Source organism: Plecotus auritus (assembly GCF_963455305.1).
Source record: "Plecotus auritus genome assembly, chromosome: 7".
Lineage (NCBI taxonomy): Eukaryota > Metazoa > Chordata > Mammalia > Chiroptera > Vespertilionidae > Plecotus > Plecotus auritus.
Window position 1 is genome coordinate 127304201 of NC_137774.1, and position 19756 is coordinate 127323956.

A 19756-nucleotide genomic window follows, 5' to 3' on the forward strand; every position below is an offset into this window, starting at 1 on the left:
GGTGCTGAATATTTGGTGGCAGTAATAATTATAAATCAGTGACATTTGTTTGTTTATTTCTTATACTAAAGAAGTAATTTATTCAAAATACTGGCCATATATATATATATATTTTTATTTTTTTAACCGAATTATGGTAAATATGTGAGAAAACATTTAGAATGAAAGTAACATACCTGGTAAATGTCTTCAGAAAGTGAATGCTGAAGCTCTAATATGTTTTTGGTTATATGTATCCTAAAGCATTTTCATTCATTATAGCAAATATGAAAACATGCAGAGGTCTTTTTAATCAAAAAGTTCGGAGGTTATATCTAGCTTTTCATTGTCTGGTTTTGTCTTGTCTTAGAGGCAAATGAGGTGCTTTATAAAATGTAGCATTATAAGTGATATTATAGTCTATAAAGAGATAGATTTAAAAGTTGAAACCACTTCCTAGTACAGCAGTTTTTAGATAGTATCTCCAAATTACATGTAGAATTGTATTCTAAAATGCTTGGAAATAAAACCTTTTTTTTTTTTTTTTTTTAAGAGAGAAGTAATGCTATAAATGACCCTGGGTGAGCAAGATTAGCCCACGAAAGTTCATTTGGTCTATAATGTAGCATACAAGACCATGTTTTTTCAAGGAACATAATGTTACTGCTAATAAGTAATTATGTATCATATTTGAGAAAGTATTTATCTTAGATCATAGTATTTGAAAAAAAGCAGAGAGATTTGTGTGATAGGAAGCGTAGCTAGAGTGGAATTAACTGAGGTGAGAACAGGGAAAGGCAGGTAAAGGGATGATACTCACTGAAAAATGAGGTATTTAACTAAAGGTTAATGAAGATACTTCTCACCACAGACTGTTCTGAGTTGCCCCAGTAATAGGTGGGTAAAGATGAGCTATTCCTGTACTTTTTTGTTGTTGTTGTTGACATTTTAAAGGGGGAACTATTCATCAAAGCCTTTGCCTTTATAAAACCCAGAAGTCCTTTAAATTTAAAACCATGAGTGGAAAATAATTTAAATTTTTGTTATTACCAATGATTAAATACAGATCTCAGACTAAAACTGTTTCTATATTGTTTTCTTCTTTGAGTACATTGTCCCGGGGAAACAATACTGTTTTTGATATTATTCTTCAAAAGATCTATTTCCCATTAAAGCATACAATTAGTAATATTTCAGCTTACCTAAACTGAACAGTGTAAAACATTATTTCTATGGCAAAACTTATTCACCGATAGGTTGAGTATTTGTTGTGTGCTAGGCAACTCTTCTTGGTGCTCTAAATGTAACAATGAATAAGAGACAAGAATCCATGATATTATGGAGTGTGAATTCTCTTAGTGATTTATTTCCATTTTTAAGTTTGATGTGAAAGATGCCAAAAAGGTCATCTACTTTAATACCTTCAAATCTTCTCATTTAGGGTAGGTGCTGTAGCCAGAAGCAGCCTTGACTCTAGATTTATATCCAGTGTCCTAGGTGGTATCTAATAAATAGAGAATGGGAATAACTATATCCACCGTTTTTTTAAATAGGGCTGTTGTTAAGGGACAGCTTCCCTACCCCCCCCCCTTTTTTAAGAATAGTTTATTGGTTTTTAGAGAGAGAGGAAGGGAGAGAAGGGAAACAGTGATGTGAGAACACAACATAGTTCCGCTGTCTCCTGCACTGCTCTGACTAGGCATCGAACAGCAGCCATTTGGTGCACAGGACAATGCCCCCACCAACTGAGCCATACCTGCCAGGGCAGGACAGCTTCCTTTTAAGGAGTAAGGACAAAAGCCCTTATACGTGCTCAGCCATTCCTGAATAAGGATTCTTCAATCTGTTTGAGCTGTTTAATTCTGTCATGGCAGCTCTCTTTATAAAAGACTAGAGGCCCAGTGAGGGACCGCAGGAGGTTGGCTAGCCATGGGAGGTTGGCTGTGGGAGCACACTGACCACCAGGGAGTAGCTCCTGTGTTGAGCGTCTGCCCCCTGGTGGTCAGTGTGCGTCAGAGTGACAGGTCGACCAGTCATTCAGTTGTTTGGTCACTTAGGCTTTTATATATATAGATTGCCTGTGACGGCTAAACTATCACATTACTTGCATGCTGCATTCACTTTGGTAGAGGCAGTATAATAAACTAGAGGCCCAGTGCATGAAATCGTGCGTGGGTAGGGTCCCTAGCCCTAGCCTGCGATCAGGGCCATCTTCTGCCCACTTGCCAGTCCCGGCCCGCCCTGCCCCGCCCCACCGCCACTCACCTCGGTTCGCTGTAGTTCCCCGTTCACCATGCTGCGATCGGAGCCTGCGGGCCGGGGGTGGAGGGGGATGGACCAAGAGGTGGTCAGTGTACCTCATGGCGACTGGTCGAGCGGTTGTTCCAGTCGTTATGCTTATGGTTGCTGGCCTTTTATTATATAGGATTGGTAAGTGAATAGACTGTATCCAGATGGCCTAGAAATCCCAAACGCCTCTAAACTAGCTGAGTGTTCATGGGCCAGTTACTTAACCTGTCTGTGACAGAGATTTTTTTTTTTAATCTATAAAAGTAGTAATAGCTGGCTAATGTGGGGATAAAATGAGTTAATTGGTAATGCCTAGCACTTAGCAAGTACTACATGACAGTTGTCATTATTTTCCATGCTCGACATACAGTGGTATGTAAAAAATGCTTTCTATATTTTTTTTGCCAAGCACCTTATTTGGTTTGGTGGGTTTATGCCTTCAAGGAGAACAATTTGGTATAATAGAAATGTGGGTTCTAGTTTGGATCACCTATTAATCTGATCTTGATCAGTTAGTGAGAGGGAGTTCAGATAAAATGATATCTTTAATATTTTCATATACAATGAAAATGTTTTAATATTTTTAATTGAACCTTTGGCTGTTTTTGAGTATTCAACTGGAATTTGTTTTTGTTTAATCATACTGTGAAATGGTGAACCAGATACTTAGTTTTGTATCACAGCTTACCAGTGGGTATTAGAAATTCTCAGATTTTGAGTTACTGGGTGATTTACAATTGATTCCTATGACTTGTGTTTGTGCGTTCAGTCTAAATCTAAACTACTTAATAAACATGCCCAATGAAAGGTAGTTTCCTAATATAACCTCTACCTTGGCTTTTCATGTCACTGAGAACCTATGTCATAAAATTACTATACTAATCTCCTAGTAAAATTTGAGTCAGACAAACTAGAAATACATTCTCTTCCTAATTGCAACTTAATCTGTGTTGTGCACTTAAATGTTATGGGTTTCACTTAGATTTGCTTCATTTTTTATGAGCTATATCTTAGAAGACTGTTCAAATTTTCATTTCCTTCCAAAGAGCACCTCATAGATAAGCATGTTGTAGAATCAAAAAAAAAAAAAAAATGTAGTCAAAATTTATTGGAATTAAAGTCCTGTAAAGATGGTTGTGTCTGACTCCCACAAAGTTATTTGTGGTTTTTCCTGAACTTTTCCTTATGCAGCAAAGTTCTATTTTCATTAACTACACACTATTTTAAAGTAAAAGATGGTGGTGAAAGATCAGTCTGTGTTACCTTTGGATTTTTTTTCTTCGTGAAAGCAATGGCAGTCTTGATTGTAACAGAAAATTATCTGGAATTTGGACTCGAAACAGGTAATTCATACAACTTTAAAAATCAGTTTTGCTTTATCTAGTGTTACTATTTTTTACTTCAATATTCAAGTAAGTTTTACATCAGATAAGTTCTTAAAATTAGGCTAGAGGTGCATATTTTGCAATGTTCTAAATAACTAACCTTTATTGTTATTAAAATCTTCCTTCCTCTTTTGTTTTAGCTAAGTTTTTTGTTACCTTTCTTCAGACATGAACTCTTTCCCCACTTTTTCCTTATAATTAAATGAGTTTCTGTAATGCTAAAGTTTACTCACATAAACACAGATGCAAACCTTAATGCAAATTTTATGCACATTCATGGAATGTACAAATATCAAAAGGATGTTTTCAAAGACTGTTCCTGCTAATAACCAAATTTTATTGCATTATGGCATGCTAATTAGCACATGAAAGAGCTAAACTAGTCACTTCAAAGTTTAAGATGCTCTGTTTTCTAGCATTTTATTTCCAAAGAAAGATTCTGTATTTTACTTCAGTGGTAAGAATAATATTTTTCCCCTACAGGATTTACAAATTTTTCAGACAGTGCGATGCAGTTTCTTGAAAAGCAAGGTTTAGAATCTCAGTAAGTTCTTTTTTTTTTAATTAAGCATCACTTAAATCTTTCCATTTTTAGTAGATTAGATTTATTATGAGTGGTTCTTTATTTGTAACCAGTGAAAGAGTTTTTAAGTAGGACTGTCACTTTTAGAAATACTCTTTTAATTTTTACATTTGTATAAAATTAGTATCTTTCATAGAATTTTTACATGTTACATATCAAATTCTATGTTGAATATGTAGGTTGGATTGTTCAAATGTGGCTAAAGAAATGCCTGATGTAGTTTATAGTTCACTAAATTCTATGGATATTTGGATAAGTGCAGTCCTTTTGTAGAAGTTCACTCTTTGTGTATTACTATTATTGTGTTTTTTAAGTGATTGATTAGAAGAAAGAAAAATTCCTAGAAAGATAACTTTAAAAATTTATCAGCTTTTTAAAAATTTTATTTTTAGGGGTCCTGTTTCAAAACTTACTTTCAAATTTTTCCTGGCTATTTTCTGTTCACTCATTGGGGCTTTTTTGACATTTCCTGGATTACGGCTGGCTCAAATGCATCTGGATGCCCTGAATTTGGCAACAGAAAAAATTACACAGTAAGCGGAAAATGTACATAAGCACATGCAGATAAATATATGTTTCCCATCTTAATGAAGGTATATTATTGTAATGAAATCATACATTTTTATTTTGAAAATTAATTTGATGTCATACTACTTCCTCTTTCTACTATAAGCAAGTTTATTTTATTCACTTCCAAATTTTAAGTCCTGGTTTTAAAAAATATAACATCAATTGCTAAATTGTTTTACCTGTTAGAATGGAAATGTCATTATTTATGTTAACTTTTTAACCCAGGACAATTTTTGATATTGTAATTTCTACAACTGAACTGAGGACCTATGGAATATTTTATTTAAATGTATGTAAACAGTGTTATTTAAATTTAATTTTAAAAAAACATTTAAAATTTCAAAAGTAAAATATGTATACATAAGAGGTGTTTGTACAACTCTTGTTAGAATGATGCATTGTTTTATTTTGGGATTGTTAGTACTGTACAGTGTCAAATATCAGATTACTTTTAACTATCAAATTTTATTTTAGTTCTCAAAATGGAGATATCATATTTGAAAACATATATATAGTTCAAAGCCCATTTACTATATTCTTTGTAGTTACCATAGATTTTTTTTTATTGATGCAGACACCTGAGCAGAATGACAGGTTTATAGATCCAGCTCATATCCACATCCAAATTCCCTCATCTTTTTGTTTTGCAATAGGAGCCTGAGTTGAGAATAGTCTCTTTTGATATATGTATTTATAGTCATTAAGTTTCTGAATGATCATTTCCTAACATTTCTGCTCTTTAAAAACCCGTACTTTAATATTGCTGATTCTGTATGTTTTTATATTAATAATTTCTCTTACCTATGTCATTTTCTTTATTTTAATTTTGACAGTCTTTTGTTTTTTTCCTTACTTCCATTTTTTTAGATATGTGTGTATGTTCACTTGTTCTCACCTACCATTGTACACTCCTTCATCTCTCTTTTTCCTCCTCCTTTTACTCAGTATGCTCTTGACTACATCCTGCCTTTCTCCCACCATTCCATCTGTCTAATGGCTTCTTTTAAAACAAAACCTGGTTCTCCCCCCTTCTCTACACACACACTTCAGTCCACTAACCCCAGTGTTATGATTTAAATAAGCTGAAAGGGTGGGTGGAGGGGAGTCCTTCACCAGCTACTGAAACCGCTGTGGGCTGCTCCTTAATACTAGAGTGTTCCCTAGCAACACTGCATACCTAATACTGCTGCTTTCTTCCCCACACCCGAAGGTTTACCCAGCCTGTGAGATGAGAGAATCACTTTATAAAAACATTAAAAACATTTAGTGGTGTTTTGAGGTGGGGGTGGAGGCACATTTTAGTTTCCTTTTAAAAAGTGGCTTCTTTTTAAGATTTTTCACTTTAGTGATTTGGAGTCTTATTTTCTTATTTTCAGTTTATTGTAGCCCCCACATTGTGTTGTAGCACTCTGCCTGATGCAGGGGTGTGGGCAAACCCATTTTGTTGTGAGAGTAGCATGACTGGCACAAAGAGCAGCGTTCTACTCACCCCCATGACCAGGCACTAGTACTTGTTTTAATGTCAGAGCTTAGAACCAGAGTTCTACCTTTTCCTGTCAGGTGTTCCTGGTTCCCAGCCGTGTGTGTGTGTGTGTGTGTGTGTGTGTGTGTGTGTGTGTGTCTACCTTTCCCTGTCAGGTGTTCCTGGTTCCCAGCCGTGTGTGTATGTGTGTGTGTGTGTGTCTACCTTTCCCTGTCAGGTGTTCCTGGTTCCCAGCCGCGCGCGCGTGTGTGTGTGTGTGTGTGTGTGTCTACCTTTCCCTGTCAGGTGTTCCTGGTTCCCAGCCGTGTGTGTGTGTGTGTGTGTGTGTGTGTGTGTGTGTGTGTCTACCTTTCCCTGTCAGGTGTTCCTGGTTCCCAGCCGTGTGTGTGTGTGTGTGTGTGTGTGTGTGTGTGTGTGTCTACCTTTCCCTGTCAGGTGTTCCTGGTTCCCAGCCGCGCGCGCGCGTGTGTGTGTGTGTGTGTGTGTGTGTGTGTGTGTGTGTGTGTGTGTGTGTGTCTACCTTTCCCTGTCAGGTGTTCCTGGTTCCCAGCCGCGCGCGCGCGCGCGTGTGTGTGTGTGTGTGTGTGTGTGTGTGTGTGTGTGTGTGTCTACCTTTCCCTGTCAGGTGTTCCTGGTTCCCAGCCGTGTGTGTGTGTGTGTGTGTGTGTGTGTGTGTGTGTGTGTGTCTACCTTTCCCTGTCAGGTGTTCCTGGTTCCCAGCCGTGTGTGTGTGTGTGTGTGTGTGTGTGTGTGTGTGTTAAACCTTCCGGTTTAGCCCTTCACTGTGGTTGATAATGAAAGTAGTATATGGCAATAAAATAATCTGAAGGATTTCTCTTTTTTTCTAAAATAAGAAAAATCCCTACTAGTCATCTATCTCTGTAGGGTACACATTTGGGACAACACTTAATGAAGGTATAGCTCATACCTGAAACCTTTTGCTGTATTAAAGTATATTGCCTTGTTAGGAGTAATATAAATTTCTTTGGTTAGTAAAGGATAGGGAAATTTATTTTATGTATTTTTATAATATCCAAGAAGAAAACTTACAAATTATTTATGATTTTAACAACATAATTAGAACAGTATACATGATGGTTATATATTGAAAGTTTCCTAAGTTGTTGCAATAGGTTCCATCTACTATATGCCTTCTAGTATTATGGACCTTGCTAGTCCCTATATCTTACTTGTAAATAATGAGGCATGTTGTTTTAGCTACACTGAAAACTATCAAAAGATGACTCCTGTATACTGAAAAATCTTTGAATTCATTGATTATGTAAAGTTAGAGAATCATTTAAGTACCTGTGTATTAAATCAGGGAGATAGGAGGGGTTTTTAACACTACAATAGAAGTGAACAGATTTAGATTTTAATGCTAGATCTGCCCTTGACATGTAATAATTGCTATGAGCAAGTCCTTTAACTTTCATGGATCTAAATGTTCTTATCTGAAAAATTAAGACAATGAATTAGTTTTGCAAGGGTTCAAATCAGTGTTAAATGCTAATGATAAATATTAAATAATGGTTATAGTAGCACCTTAAATATAGAGAATACTGTAAATAAGTTTTTACCTTTGTTATGTAAGTCCCAAGTTTCTGTAGTTTATTAGTGTATTTTGTTTCTGGATTTTTATGTTTATTTCTTACATATTTTCAGAACATTGCTTCATATCAACTTCTTGGCACCTTTATTTATGGTTCTGCTCTGGGTAAAACCAATCACCAAAGACTACATTATGAACCCACCATTGGGTAAAGAAAGTGTCCCTTTGTAAGTATGGGTATTTGAGGGCTAATTTTTGTTTCATTATATAATAAAAAATGTTATATACTGTATTTACATTTTTTAAGGAGAATATTAGGACACTTTTTAAAACAATGGAAATGCTAAAAATGTGCTATAATGCCGAAACCGGTTTGGCTCAAGTGGATAGAGCGTCAGCCTGCGGACTGAAAGGTCCCAGGTTCGATTCCGGTCAAGGGCATGTACCTTGGTTGCGGGCACATCCCCAGTAGGGGGTGTGCAGGAGGCAGCTGATCGATGTTTCTCTCTCATCGATGTTTCTAACTCTCTATCCCACTCCCTTCCTCTCTGTAAAAAATCAATAAAATATATATTTTAAAAAAATGTGCTATAAAAGTGAAGCTTCAAGTCCTCATTTAACTCTTTGTGACCTTTATTAATGAATGTGGATGATTATTACCCTGCATTAACATTATTTTGAATACTTACAAGTTTTTCTGCTTTTTCAGTTATTGTCCAGTTGTTAACTGATATTTTTCTATTGTCATTGTGCCTGTTTTAAAGATACTTTGTGCACTTCTTTTATTGTTTTGATTGTGAAAATTATGGAGGAAAAAGTAAGTATAAATGGAAATTCATATATAAAGCCCCCATAGTAGTTACAACATTTTCCATATTTGCTTCACCATTTTTTTGTTTTGTTTTATGTAGTTTTTCAAGTATATTAGAGGCATAACATTTTTACTCCTACGTACTTTAGTGTGTACCTCTAAAAAATCAGGACATTTTCCTACATATCAGTATCGTCATCACACTGATCAAAATTTTAAATAATGCCATGACATTATTTAATATTAGGTCATATCTCTCCACTTAGACAGCCATATTTTAACAGAAGAAGATGGTAAGGAAACATAGAAATAATTTACTAAAGGACATTAATAAATGTACTTGATGTGTTAACTCATTAGCCTTGTGAAATGATGTTAGAGTAATAGAAAGATTCATACAGAGCTGGTTTAAACCCCAGTTCTGATTTTCACTAAAACTGTCACTTGAGGGAGATTATTTAACTTCACTGAGCCTCTGTTTCCCCATCTGGAAAATTAAGATAATAGTATCCACCTCACAAAGTTATCATTGGAATTAAATGAAAGAACACATGTAATGCAACCAGCTGGAAATAAGTGCTTAATAAATATTCCCTTCAGTGCTTTGCCTCATCAAAATTAAAATAGAAAATTTTGACTAGTCATTGACTCCACAGTGTGCATTTTATGTTATGTATACTTTAGATCCAGGATTTGTCTTAGAGTATATAATCAGTGATGACCATAACTTTTTTATTTTTTTATTTTTAGAGAGAGAGAGAAAAATGTTGATGTGGGAGAGAAACATTGATCGGTTGCCTCCTGTCTGTACCCCAACCTGGGATTGAACCCCCAAACTAGGTATGTGCCCTGACCAGGAATCGAACCTGAAACTTTTGTTATATGGGACGATGCTCCAATCAACAGAGCCCCCCAGCCAGGGCCACAACGTTTATTAAAAGTTAATCTTATTGAATTAGGGAAGTACCAATAGAAGTTAGAATGTTTTCCCCACACACAATTAAGCCTTAATGGTAAATTTAACTTCACAGATTCACTAAGTATTTAAAAGTGGGTCTCTCTCTCCCTCTCCTTCTCTCTTTCTCTCCTCCCCTCCCTCCTTCCCTCCTTCCCTCCCTCTAGCATGCCCGAAACTTTCCCCTTTCTTCCATTTGCCTATGTCTTTCTTTCTCTTAAACTCAAGGGCCCTTCTTTTGTCTCTGAACTTATTTCCTGAGCCCATGTAGCCCAGCTGGCTCACTTCTTCCACAGTTCACTTCTACCTTTGTGACTTTCTAAATAAACTTTTGTTTGTATTTGGGGGTGGGGAAGTGTATATCCTGAGAATCTTAGGGCTCTAGACAAAATCTCAGAAATACTTCCAACTAATGTCTTTGATGCTGAAAGCATTCCCCGTCTTTCTTTGAAGTTTGGTCATAGACGTTGGATTTTATACTCCTATTATTATATTCTCTGATTTTATATTTGCTTTTAGTTTAATTAGAAAAATAGGAAACCAGCACTCATGATGTATCCATCATACACCAGTTATTATGCTAGGTGTTGATACTTTACATATTTCATCTCATTTATTCTTACAATAATTCTGTGTGTGATTGCTGTTCTCATCTCATTTTATAGATGAAGTAATGGACTCAGAAATTAAATAATTTGGCTAAGGTTATTCAGTCAGATTTGGTATATATAAAGCACTTAGCACTTACCAACATTCATTTCCCACTTTTACCCTAACTAAACTTTGTACAGGTTAGTAGCAGATACTATGCTTAAAGGAAATGAAGATAAATAATTTTGCCTTGTGTGTATATTAAATTATAGGAAAAATTTGTTTTATATGAAGACCTAGTATTGCCTTTCTATATCTTTGTTTCCTTTGTTCCATCCCCATTTCTGATTCATTTCATAAGCAATTCAAACAAAATTACAGCCTTGTCTCTGCTCCATCCTATTCACTATTTGTTTGACCATTATATTAAACTAGAGGCCCGGTGCATGAAATTCGTGCACGGGGGGCAGGGTGTCCCTCAGCCTGGCCTGCACCCTCTCCAATCTGGGACCCCCTGGGGAGTGTCCAACTGCCAGTTTAGGCCTGATACCGTGGCAGTTGGACATCACTCTTGCAATCCGGGACTGCTGGCTCCTAACCACTCACCTGCCTGCCAGCCTGATCGCCCCCTAACTGCTCCCCTGCCAGCCTGATTGATGCCTAACTGCTCCCCTGCCAGCCTGATCTCTCCCCAAACTGCCCTCCCCTGCCAGCCTGATCTCGCCCCCAACTGCCCACCCCTGCAAGCCTGATCTCGCCCCTAACTGCCCTCCCCTGCAGGGCTGGTTGTCCCCAACTGCCCTCCCCTGCCGGCCTGATCTTGCCGCCAACTGCCCTCCCCTGCCGGCCTGGTCACCCCCAACTGCCCTCCCCTGCCAGCCTGGTCGCCCCCAACTGCCCTCCCCTGCCGGCCTGATCACCCACAACTGCCCTCCCCTGCCGGCTATCTTGTGGCGGCCATCTTGTGACAACTTGAGGGCGGCCATCTTGTGATGACGTGGTGCAATGCCACCTAGTCTTTTATTATATAGGATGATTAGACAGGTGATTTTTTTCCCCAGAGGTGATTTTTAATTTTTGCTTAAAATTCAAAGTCCATGTGGTAGATTGAGAAAGAATGGTTGCCCATCCATCAAAAAAAATGTGATGAAGTAGAAAGCAAGTGACAGGTTTTTCGCCTGTTACATGGACTAAATGTTTTATGGAAAGGTCTTTATTTGTAGTCAGAAGCAAAAATGGTTATAATGCAGTTTCAACCTGGAAATGTATTTCAATCCATCCATGTGTTCTTATTTAGCATCAAAAATATAAAATGTGGTCATTTGTGTGTGCCCGTGACCTCATAAGAAGAAAACCAAAAGTGAACATAGAACATACACAGTGAAACCTAGAATGACTTCAGGAATTTGGAGAAATGTCTTCTGCCTGTTCTTTACTTACGTATTTTATCCCAGCTCAGGCTTCTTCTTGAGATACCCCATTAGATCAACTTACCAAATCTTTATGAGGTTAAATAATCTGAGTTAGAAGTACTACTTAATGACTATTATTATAAATCCTGAACTCATAAACTGAGCAAATATTTTTTTGATTCACTGCTTTATTCTATTCTCTTCATTCCCATTATCTGTCACCCTCAAAGTCTGTGTAATAGCTGTCTTCAGGATGCTATCAGTCAAGCCCCCTTGTTGCACAGCTCCCGAGAGCACCGTGTTGTCTGTAGGCCCCCTGGAAGGTGCAGGGCTGTGGATGGACTTGCATTTTCTAGCCACAATACAGGACGAAGCAAAAGTAGGTTTACAATTGTTAGTACACAAAACAGAGTCTGTTCTTGTTCTATTTATTAAATACTGTATTGTTTTCCACGTGGACAACTGTAGACCTCAATAGTTCCACAGACAGTCTCCAGTGTTTTCCTTCTCTCTTTTTCCGAGTCTCCAGTTGAAGAGCACCCAACTTCTCTCTTTATTTCACAGTCAATTTTTTTTTCCCATGGAGAAGGATAGATAGAGAAAAGGATCCTAAGTACTACTCTACTTTCTTTCTTCCTTTAGATATCTGTTCCTACTTTACTTTCATGAAACATTCATCTATCTGGTTTTGTTATGCCAGTGAAAGTACTGTGTTACATAGGCAAGTCTGTGGCAGAGTGGGATACTTTTGCTTTGTATCTCCAACTGTAGCTAAGTGTAGGTTTCTAAATATAGGTTATGGTGAACATTAACACATAACTAACGTGCTAGCATAATATGGTCTTTGAGAGCACCATGTCAACTTTTTGATCTGTAGAATGACAGAAGCTACATTCGATACTCTGCGACTCTGGGTAATAATCCTGCTGTGTGCTTTACGGCTGGCCATGATACGCAGTCACCTGCAAGCTTACTTAAACTTAGCCCAGAAGTGTGTGGATCAGATGAAGAAAGAAGCAGGCCGAATAAGTACAGTGGAGCTACAGAAAATGGTAAGTTTTATACTGTAGTTAATATGAAAAATAGCAAATACTGTGTTATAAGAAAAAAATAATTTGGTTTCTTTTAATATATTGTAATTTTATTTTATAATATTTTTATTGTAAATAAATGGGATGATTTTATACAGACATCAAGAGACTTTGATCTGATTTTGGTGTTAGAAGAAAGGGTCTTTTTAAAAAATATATTTATTTTCTCCCCCTTGTTCTTCACCACCCATTTCCCGCCCTGCCCCAGGCCTTCACCATCCTATTGTCTGTGTTCATGGTCAATGCATATATGCATATAAGTTCTTTGGTTAATCTCTTCCCACTGCCAACCCCCCTTCCCTCTGAGCTTCATTAATCTGTTCAATGTAAGAAAGGTGTTAATTCCTCTTCTGCCTTAAGTGTTTTAAGCACCTTACAGTAGTGTGGTGTAAAGCTGTGGTATGTCTACTATTGCTAAAATGAGATCCTCTAATTGATTTGAAAGACATTACAATATATAGTCAAGCCTTTATGAATTTAAGGGTAGGAAATATTAATTTTAGTGACTACATATATTTTGTTTTAACATTATTTCAGAAATTGACCATGAAATGTAAATATTTAACTTTATGGGGATTCCAGAGGAGGAAAGTGCTAGGAATCCCTCAAGCATTATAGTGGGCTGGACATCTAGCCTGGTCATGTCTTTTTGTTGTTGTTTTTTTTAGATTTGGTGTTAGAGCCCTTGTTTTTTACTTCATTTATAAATCAGGAGTGTTTATCAACATTCCACATTTTTCTGTTTGTCCTTTTATATATTTTCATACTCTATAATTATTTGACCTTAGTCAAATATGTTCATATAGGATGGGGAGTTGATGCTTTTATTTATGAAGGGGTTTTGCTCATGGATGACTCTGCCTGTTACTATTATTTAGTTTGATATTTTTTTAGGTGTCTGTCTTTATAGATTGCTTATTTTGTTTCATATTTGAAATGTAAGTGAATATATACTATTTGAATTTTTGTGGTTATTTTCTCCAATTTATATTAATCACTAAGAACTTTTTAAAGGAAACTATTTTAATATTTTCACATTTAAAGAAACTTATCTTTGAACTGAGCCTTTCTGAAGTCAGTTTGGGGACATTTATAATGGAAGTACAAACTTATTACCATTTAGCTTAGTTTCCATGAAAGGATTTCTTATCTCTTAAACAATTCAGTTTGACAGTTATTTGAAAGTTTAATTCACTCATAACATGACAGCCATATTAGACACTGAAGAATGTTGTTGGTTGTAGGTGGCTCGGGTCTTTTATTACCTCTGTGTCATTGCACTGCAGTACGTGGCACCTCTGGTGATGCTGCTTCACACAACTCTGCTTTTAAAAACACTAGGTAGGTGTGCCCTGGCAACTGGGAACATGTTGTACTTTCCACCTGTAATTAATAATGCTTCTTGTTACCCACAAGGAAATATGCATCTTAAAATTATTCCTCTCTTGAAAAGTTTGAATAGGAAACATGGAAAACTTTTAGTTTTAGAAGTTGATTTCTCATGTTGAAAACTCAAGCCCATATGGTTTTATGTTACGCTTTACTTATAAAAATTGATTATCAAAGGTTAGTTCCCAGATTTATTGAATAACTTGAATGAGCACTGTTGATCTTATTTGATGTTATAAAAGGACTTTTTAAGGTTTTGTTAGTGACTAATATTTAAATTTGTGTAAGGTACTTATAAACTTATATGAATTATAGAATCCTTTTGTGAGTTCTACTTTATATATAACTTATGTTGAAAAAGTAGAGATTTCTCCATGGAAGAACAGTTATCCTAAAAGTCTGTTAACTAAGGTATCACATCCTTGTGTGTTGTTATTCAGAAAGTATCTATTATTGTATTGATCATTTTCCTTGGTGCCAGTGGGAGGGGGGTTAAGAAGCTAAAGGAACTAAAAGTATTATTTGTGTGGTCTTAGTAGGTACTGTAGAGCTGATGATAGATGGAAATGTCCTTTAGGAATCTATGGAACATAAATAGCTCAATTGTAAATTATGTGATTCATATCCTATCCAGCATTGAAAATTATATGATGAAAAAATTTCTGGAAGCTATTAATAGTCTTTCACAGTGAAATCACAGATAGTTTCTGAGAAAGAAATTTATTCTGATATTCTAGAAGAAGAAAAGATTTCTAAGAAGTTATTGAGTCTGTCTCTGTCACTTCAGTAGAGATAGTTGATTCAGATATTACATAAGGAAATTTTTTTATTAGAAGATTTTAGTGCAGCTATTAAAAGTAAATTATACTTGTAGCTTTTATATATATTTTTATTGATGAGACCAGATTACAGTCTGATCAAGTTAAATGAATATTTTACTAGGTATGTTGAAAGATTATTATTTTACTTTATATTTAACATAAAATAATTTAATTTCAAATATAAGTTAAACAGTTTATTATTTTTAATATGAAGCTTTGGAATTAGTTATTTTTCAAGTTTTATTTGTGTCTTGAATATTCTAGGTCATCATTCCTGGGGCATTTATCCAGAATCTATCTCTACCTTGCCAGTGGATAATAGTCTACCATCCAATTCTGTTTACTCTGAATTACCATCGGCTGATGGGAAGGTGAAGGTAACTGTTACACAGATAACAGTGGCACTGAGCAGCTTAAAAAACATTTTCACTCCTCTGCTCTTTCGAGGACTTCTGTCTTTTCTAACCTGGTGGATTGCTGCGTGTCTCTTTTCTACAAGCCTTTTTGGGCTTTTCTATCACCAGTATCTCACTGTGGCATGAATCTCAGTTAACATAAAAGGATATCCAAGTCACACTTGGGATTCAAATATTTGTGCCCTTGAAGGGCTGACAAAAAAAAAAAACACAGAAGAAAGCAAATACAAAGGAAAAAAGAAACATATCAGAATATCTTGTTTGAAATGCTTCCTCTGTATTCTCAGGGTGAATTAATGATATTATATGTAAAATTACTCAATAGATTAAGTGCTGTACTGTGGCATTGGAAGTTTAACTCCTTGTGTTAACTGATGTGAGAGAGGGCTATCTGCAAGGGTAATACTTGTGTTTACCTTGGTTTACAGAAACCTCTAAAACAGTCTTTGAAACTTTTCATATGACTCCAGTTATTGGTTGCTCTTAGTGGTATTAAGGTACTGTTAATATTCATGTGGCTGCCTGTAGAACACTCTTCAAACTGAGCCATGTTTTAGAGGAGGTTAAGGAGCTAAAGTTGTTTCTGTTGGTAATATATTAGTCACTCTTCAAACAACAATAACAAAAAACCCAACAGAAAGGAAGAAATAGCTACTGTATATTACAGTAAAGAAAGCTGCATAGTAATTTTAAATTTAATGGAGATGTACATGCTTAATATCTGCAAGTGCTGCTTGAAAGTAGCAAGAGTATTGTTTTAAATGTATTCTATCCAACTTGAGGGATCTTTTAAAATGACTGGCTATATGAACATTTGCAATCTTGCTGTTAAGTTTGGAACTCCCATATTTTATTTTATGATCCTAAATATTTCTTTTTAATAATCTAAAAATATTTATCTATATTGATCAGACTTTAAAAAATTACTTTGTAATCCTGCTGACTACCTGTATGTATTGTATATATTATATATTAAATATATAATATATTGAGATTATAAAAGATGAAAATATTGGATCCTTATATTTTAAGTTGCTGAATGTATGTTAAAACATTATTGAATTAGATGTCTTTGTGTCTAGAAATTTTCTTTTTGGAATGAGATTAAAATACATTTTGAGAATTTATTAGAGCAAGCAATTTATTTGTGTTGCCCATGTGAGAATAGTCATATTTTATACTTAGTTGATTTCTCCCAAATGAAAAATTTTTTCTGTCATTTTCAAAAAATCAGAATCTTTCCCACTCTAAACAAATCTATAGATTTGTTTAAATCCATGTTAAATAGGACTTGTTTTACATTTGTGGTGTCCAGAATTAGAAATGTTAAATTTTTATTTTATAGTTCAGAAATTGAGGTGATTTAATTGAAAAATTTAAACAAAATGAAAAAATAAAAGTAAAATTCTTTTTCATGCTTTTTACATCTAAAACCCAAATGAAGGGTTACAGTTATAAAGGAAGTGAATATAAAATAAACAGGTTTGTTTTTTTCTAACAAATAGTAGAATTTATAAATAAATATTCTTTCATATAACTGTCTTTAGAGGCTATATATTGTGTATCAATGCTGTTACTATTGAAAGCAATTTTGAAACTTCTTTTGGAATTAATTTCAAGGCTTGTGATTCACTTTGATTTGAATAATCTCAGTACAGCAAATTCCTGCATTTTGGTGTAGATTAAATGTTTTGCAAGTAGTTGATATTTTAAAAGACTGAATAATAGTGCTTAAGTTGGATAAAAAACTCTTTGGTTGAAAATGAAGTGTGACTATAGCCTAATAATACTTCATGTGTATTTCCAAAGAAGCATTCCATATATATTTTTGAGATATATTAGCATCACTAAAATTGATTACAGCAAAACTTTGTATGTAAAGTTTTTCCCATATTGGACTTGAAAGAATCTCACCTGATATGACCATTTTATTAAAGAACTATATTTTAGGCCTGGTTGGTGTGCTCAGTTGCTTGAGCATCATCCTGTGCACCAAAAGGGAACTGGATCAATTCCTGGTCAGGGCACATGTCCAGGTTTTGGGCTCGATTCCACGTAGGGAGTGTGCAGGAGGCAGCCAATGGATTTTCTCCTTCACATCAATGTTTTTCTCTTTCCCTCTTCCCCTCCCTCTTTCTCTAAAATCAGTTTTTAAAAATATCATGAAAAATGCATTTTAAAAATTATTAAAGCTATTATTTTGAGTTTCAAAGATTGTACAATGGATTTATGGGAGGGGATGCATAAAATTCATTATTGGGTAGAATAACATGTATTTCTAAAAATACTATTGATTTACTCTTTTTAAATTTGAATTTTCCTAAGTATACTGATTTTACACAAGCTGAACATTAACTAATTGATTTGGTTTAGTTTTTTTAACCTTTCAAAGCAAAGAGAAATGATGGTTGTAACTACTAACTGGTTTATTTATGCATGTTGTCTTTGTACCAAGAATTATGTTCTTTAAGTGTAAAAGGGTTTGTACTTTATGTAAACCAAATATTTTTTAATTGAGATATAATTGACATATAACAGTGTATTCGTTTTAGGTGTACAACATAATGATTTGATTTATATATGTATTGGAAAATGATTCCAAATATTTTAATAGCCTAAATTAGAATTTAGTAGAATTCTTTTATTTTTTATGTCAGACTCTAATCAACATACTATACTTCAATGGAGAGTTACTTTTATTATGTATTTTTCCAAATTAACTGGGAATCCTGATAATCTCATTTTGTATGATTTGTGGAATTTTATTTGATAATTTGTTCATTTCTCCTCCCCGTCCCTGCCTATTGCACTTTAAAAATCAGAACTTTATTCTCCCTCCTACCCTTGTCTGAAATGAAAAGCATATAATTTTGTCCTAATACCTATATACATATTGATTATTTTTGTTATTTTCCCCAGAATTCCAATTGTGTATAAATGACCAGTGCATCCAAGTAGAATGGGTTCATTGTCTTATTATTTCTGATATAAATATCATTGATACAATACTGACATTTCTTTTTGAATTATGATTCAGAAAAGATATTCATCTATTAATGGAATTGATAGGTCCAGGAAGCAATAACTAGAATTCATTATGAAATCTATAATTGGAAATTCACTGGTTAGATTTTATTCTTTCTAATGAAAGATTGAATTATCAGTACTACAAAGTATAGGGTCTCAACATTCTCTGAATTCATACATACTTTCTGAGCCATCTCATAATTGAAAATGGTCTATCATGATCTATGGCTCTATTCAGAAAAATAAAACTAAGTAATTTTTTAATGTGGATCATCTTGTGTATTCAGAGCTTTAAGTGGCTTAAAGAATCAGACTTAAACACACTTATGATCTTAGAGCTTGAACCCAATGTCTCAAGTAGTCACATAGTCTCATCTTTTAACTCCCATGTATCTCATGTCTGTACCTTGGGTTTATAACTGAGCTGGTTATATGCCATGAATACCCTGACATGGACACTAAGGATGGTCAAAAGGCTAATGTCAATCTTTCTCTTCTTTAAAGTGGTAAACATTTTTACGTATTTTTTGTTTTCTTTATAAGAAAAAACAGATATAGCTTGTACATATGCTTGTTTTCTCTTATTAAGGGACTCCTTTTAGCTACAAACGGTTCATGTGGAATGGGCCTTTCTTTAATGGGTCAAAGAATTTGTATTTTTCTATTCCATTTGTTTGTTTGTTTGTTTGTTTTTCCCTCTACATGCTTATTCCTCTCCTTCCTCCTGTTTGGCAAAATGCTTGATTTTCTTAAATAAAATAGCATAATTTTGTAGACAGAATGTTAAGATTCATCTCATCATATTAGATGCTATTTTTTCACTTATTAAGTATTCAACCCATGCTAATTAAACTGAACTATCATCATTGCCTCAGTTTTACCATGTTAGATAAAATAAAGAGTTTACATTAAAAGTAAGGCTAGATATTTCTAAGTTGGCAATGAGTTTCTCTTTGTGTTGGCATGAGAAAAATAGAGTAAGCTACTTTTGGCTTCAGGAATTTTTATAGATTATGTTAGAAGACATTCATTTATTTTTACTCAGGAAAAAGACTTCACAAACAGTATTTTCTCTAGGAATATTTTTGTTTGTACTCATTTTGTTATTTGTTCAATAAATATTTAAGTACCTATACTGTTCCAAAGACTGCCCTCAATACAACTATGAACAAAATATCAAAATCCCTGCCCTCCAAGAGCCAAAAATCTAGTGGTGGAATACAGATAATAAACAAAAATAAATATGAGTCAAATATAGGATGTTAGATAGTGATAAGATCTCATGAGTGGAAGGTGGTGGCAATGAGGGAAGGGGGACTATGAAGTTGCATGGCAGGGATAAAGTTAAAATTTTAAATAGAGCACTGAAGGAATGCCTCACTCAGAAGGTGATTTCTTAAGG

The 19756-nt window shown here is 34.8% G+C and overlaps 1 protein-coding gene across 5 annotated transcripts in view; it reads left to right on the plus strand.

Annotated features, from left to right (window-relative positions):
- Positions 1-19481, plus strand: part of TMEM161B (transmembrane protein 161B) — a 69298-nt gene extending 49817 nt beyond the window's left edge. For 3 of the 5 annotated variants that reach the window (XM_080680642.1, XM_080680640.1, XM_080680639.1), the window contains 7 exons: positions 3460-3611; positions 4137-4197; positions 4629-4769; positions 7955-8068; positions 12488-12662; positions 13946-14042; positions 15176-19481. In XM_080680642.1, coding sequence (XP_080536768.1) covers positions 3460-3611; positions 4137-4197; positions 4629-4769; positions 7955-8068; positions 12488-12662; positions 13946-14042; positions 15176-15453 — 1018 coding nt within the window. In that variant the 3' untranslated portion in view covers positions 15454-19481. The remainder of the gene's footprint in view (positions 1-3459; positions 3612-4136; positions 4198-4628; positions 4770-7954; positions 8069-12487; positions 12663-13945; positions 14043-15175) is intronic. The other 2 variants (XM_080680641.1, XM_080680643.1) reach the window with 2 other exon arrangements.
- The last annotated feature ends 275 nt before the right edge of the window (positions 19482-19756 follow it).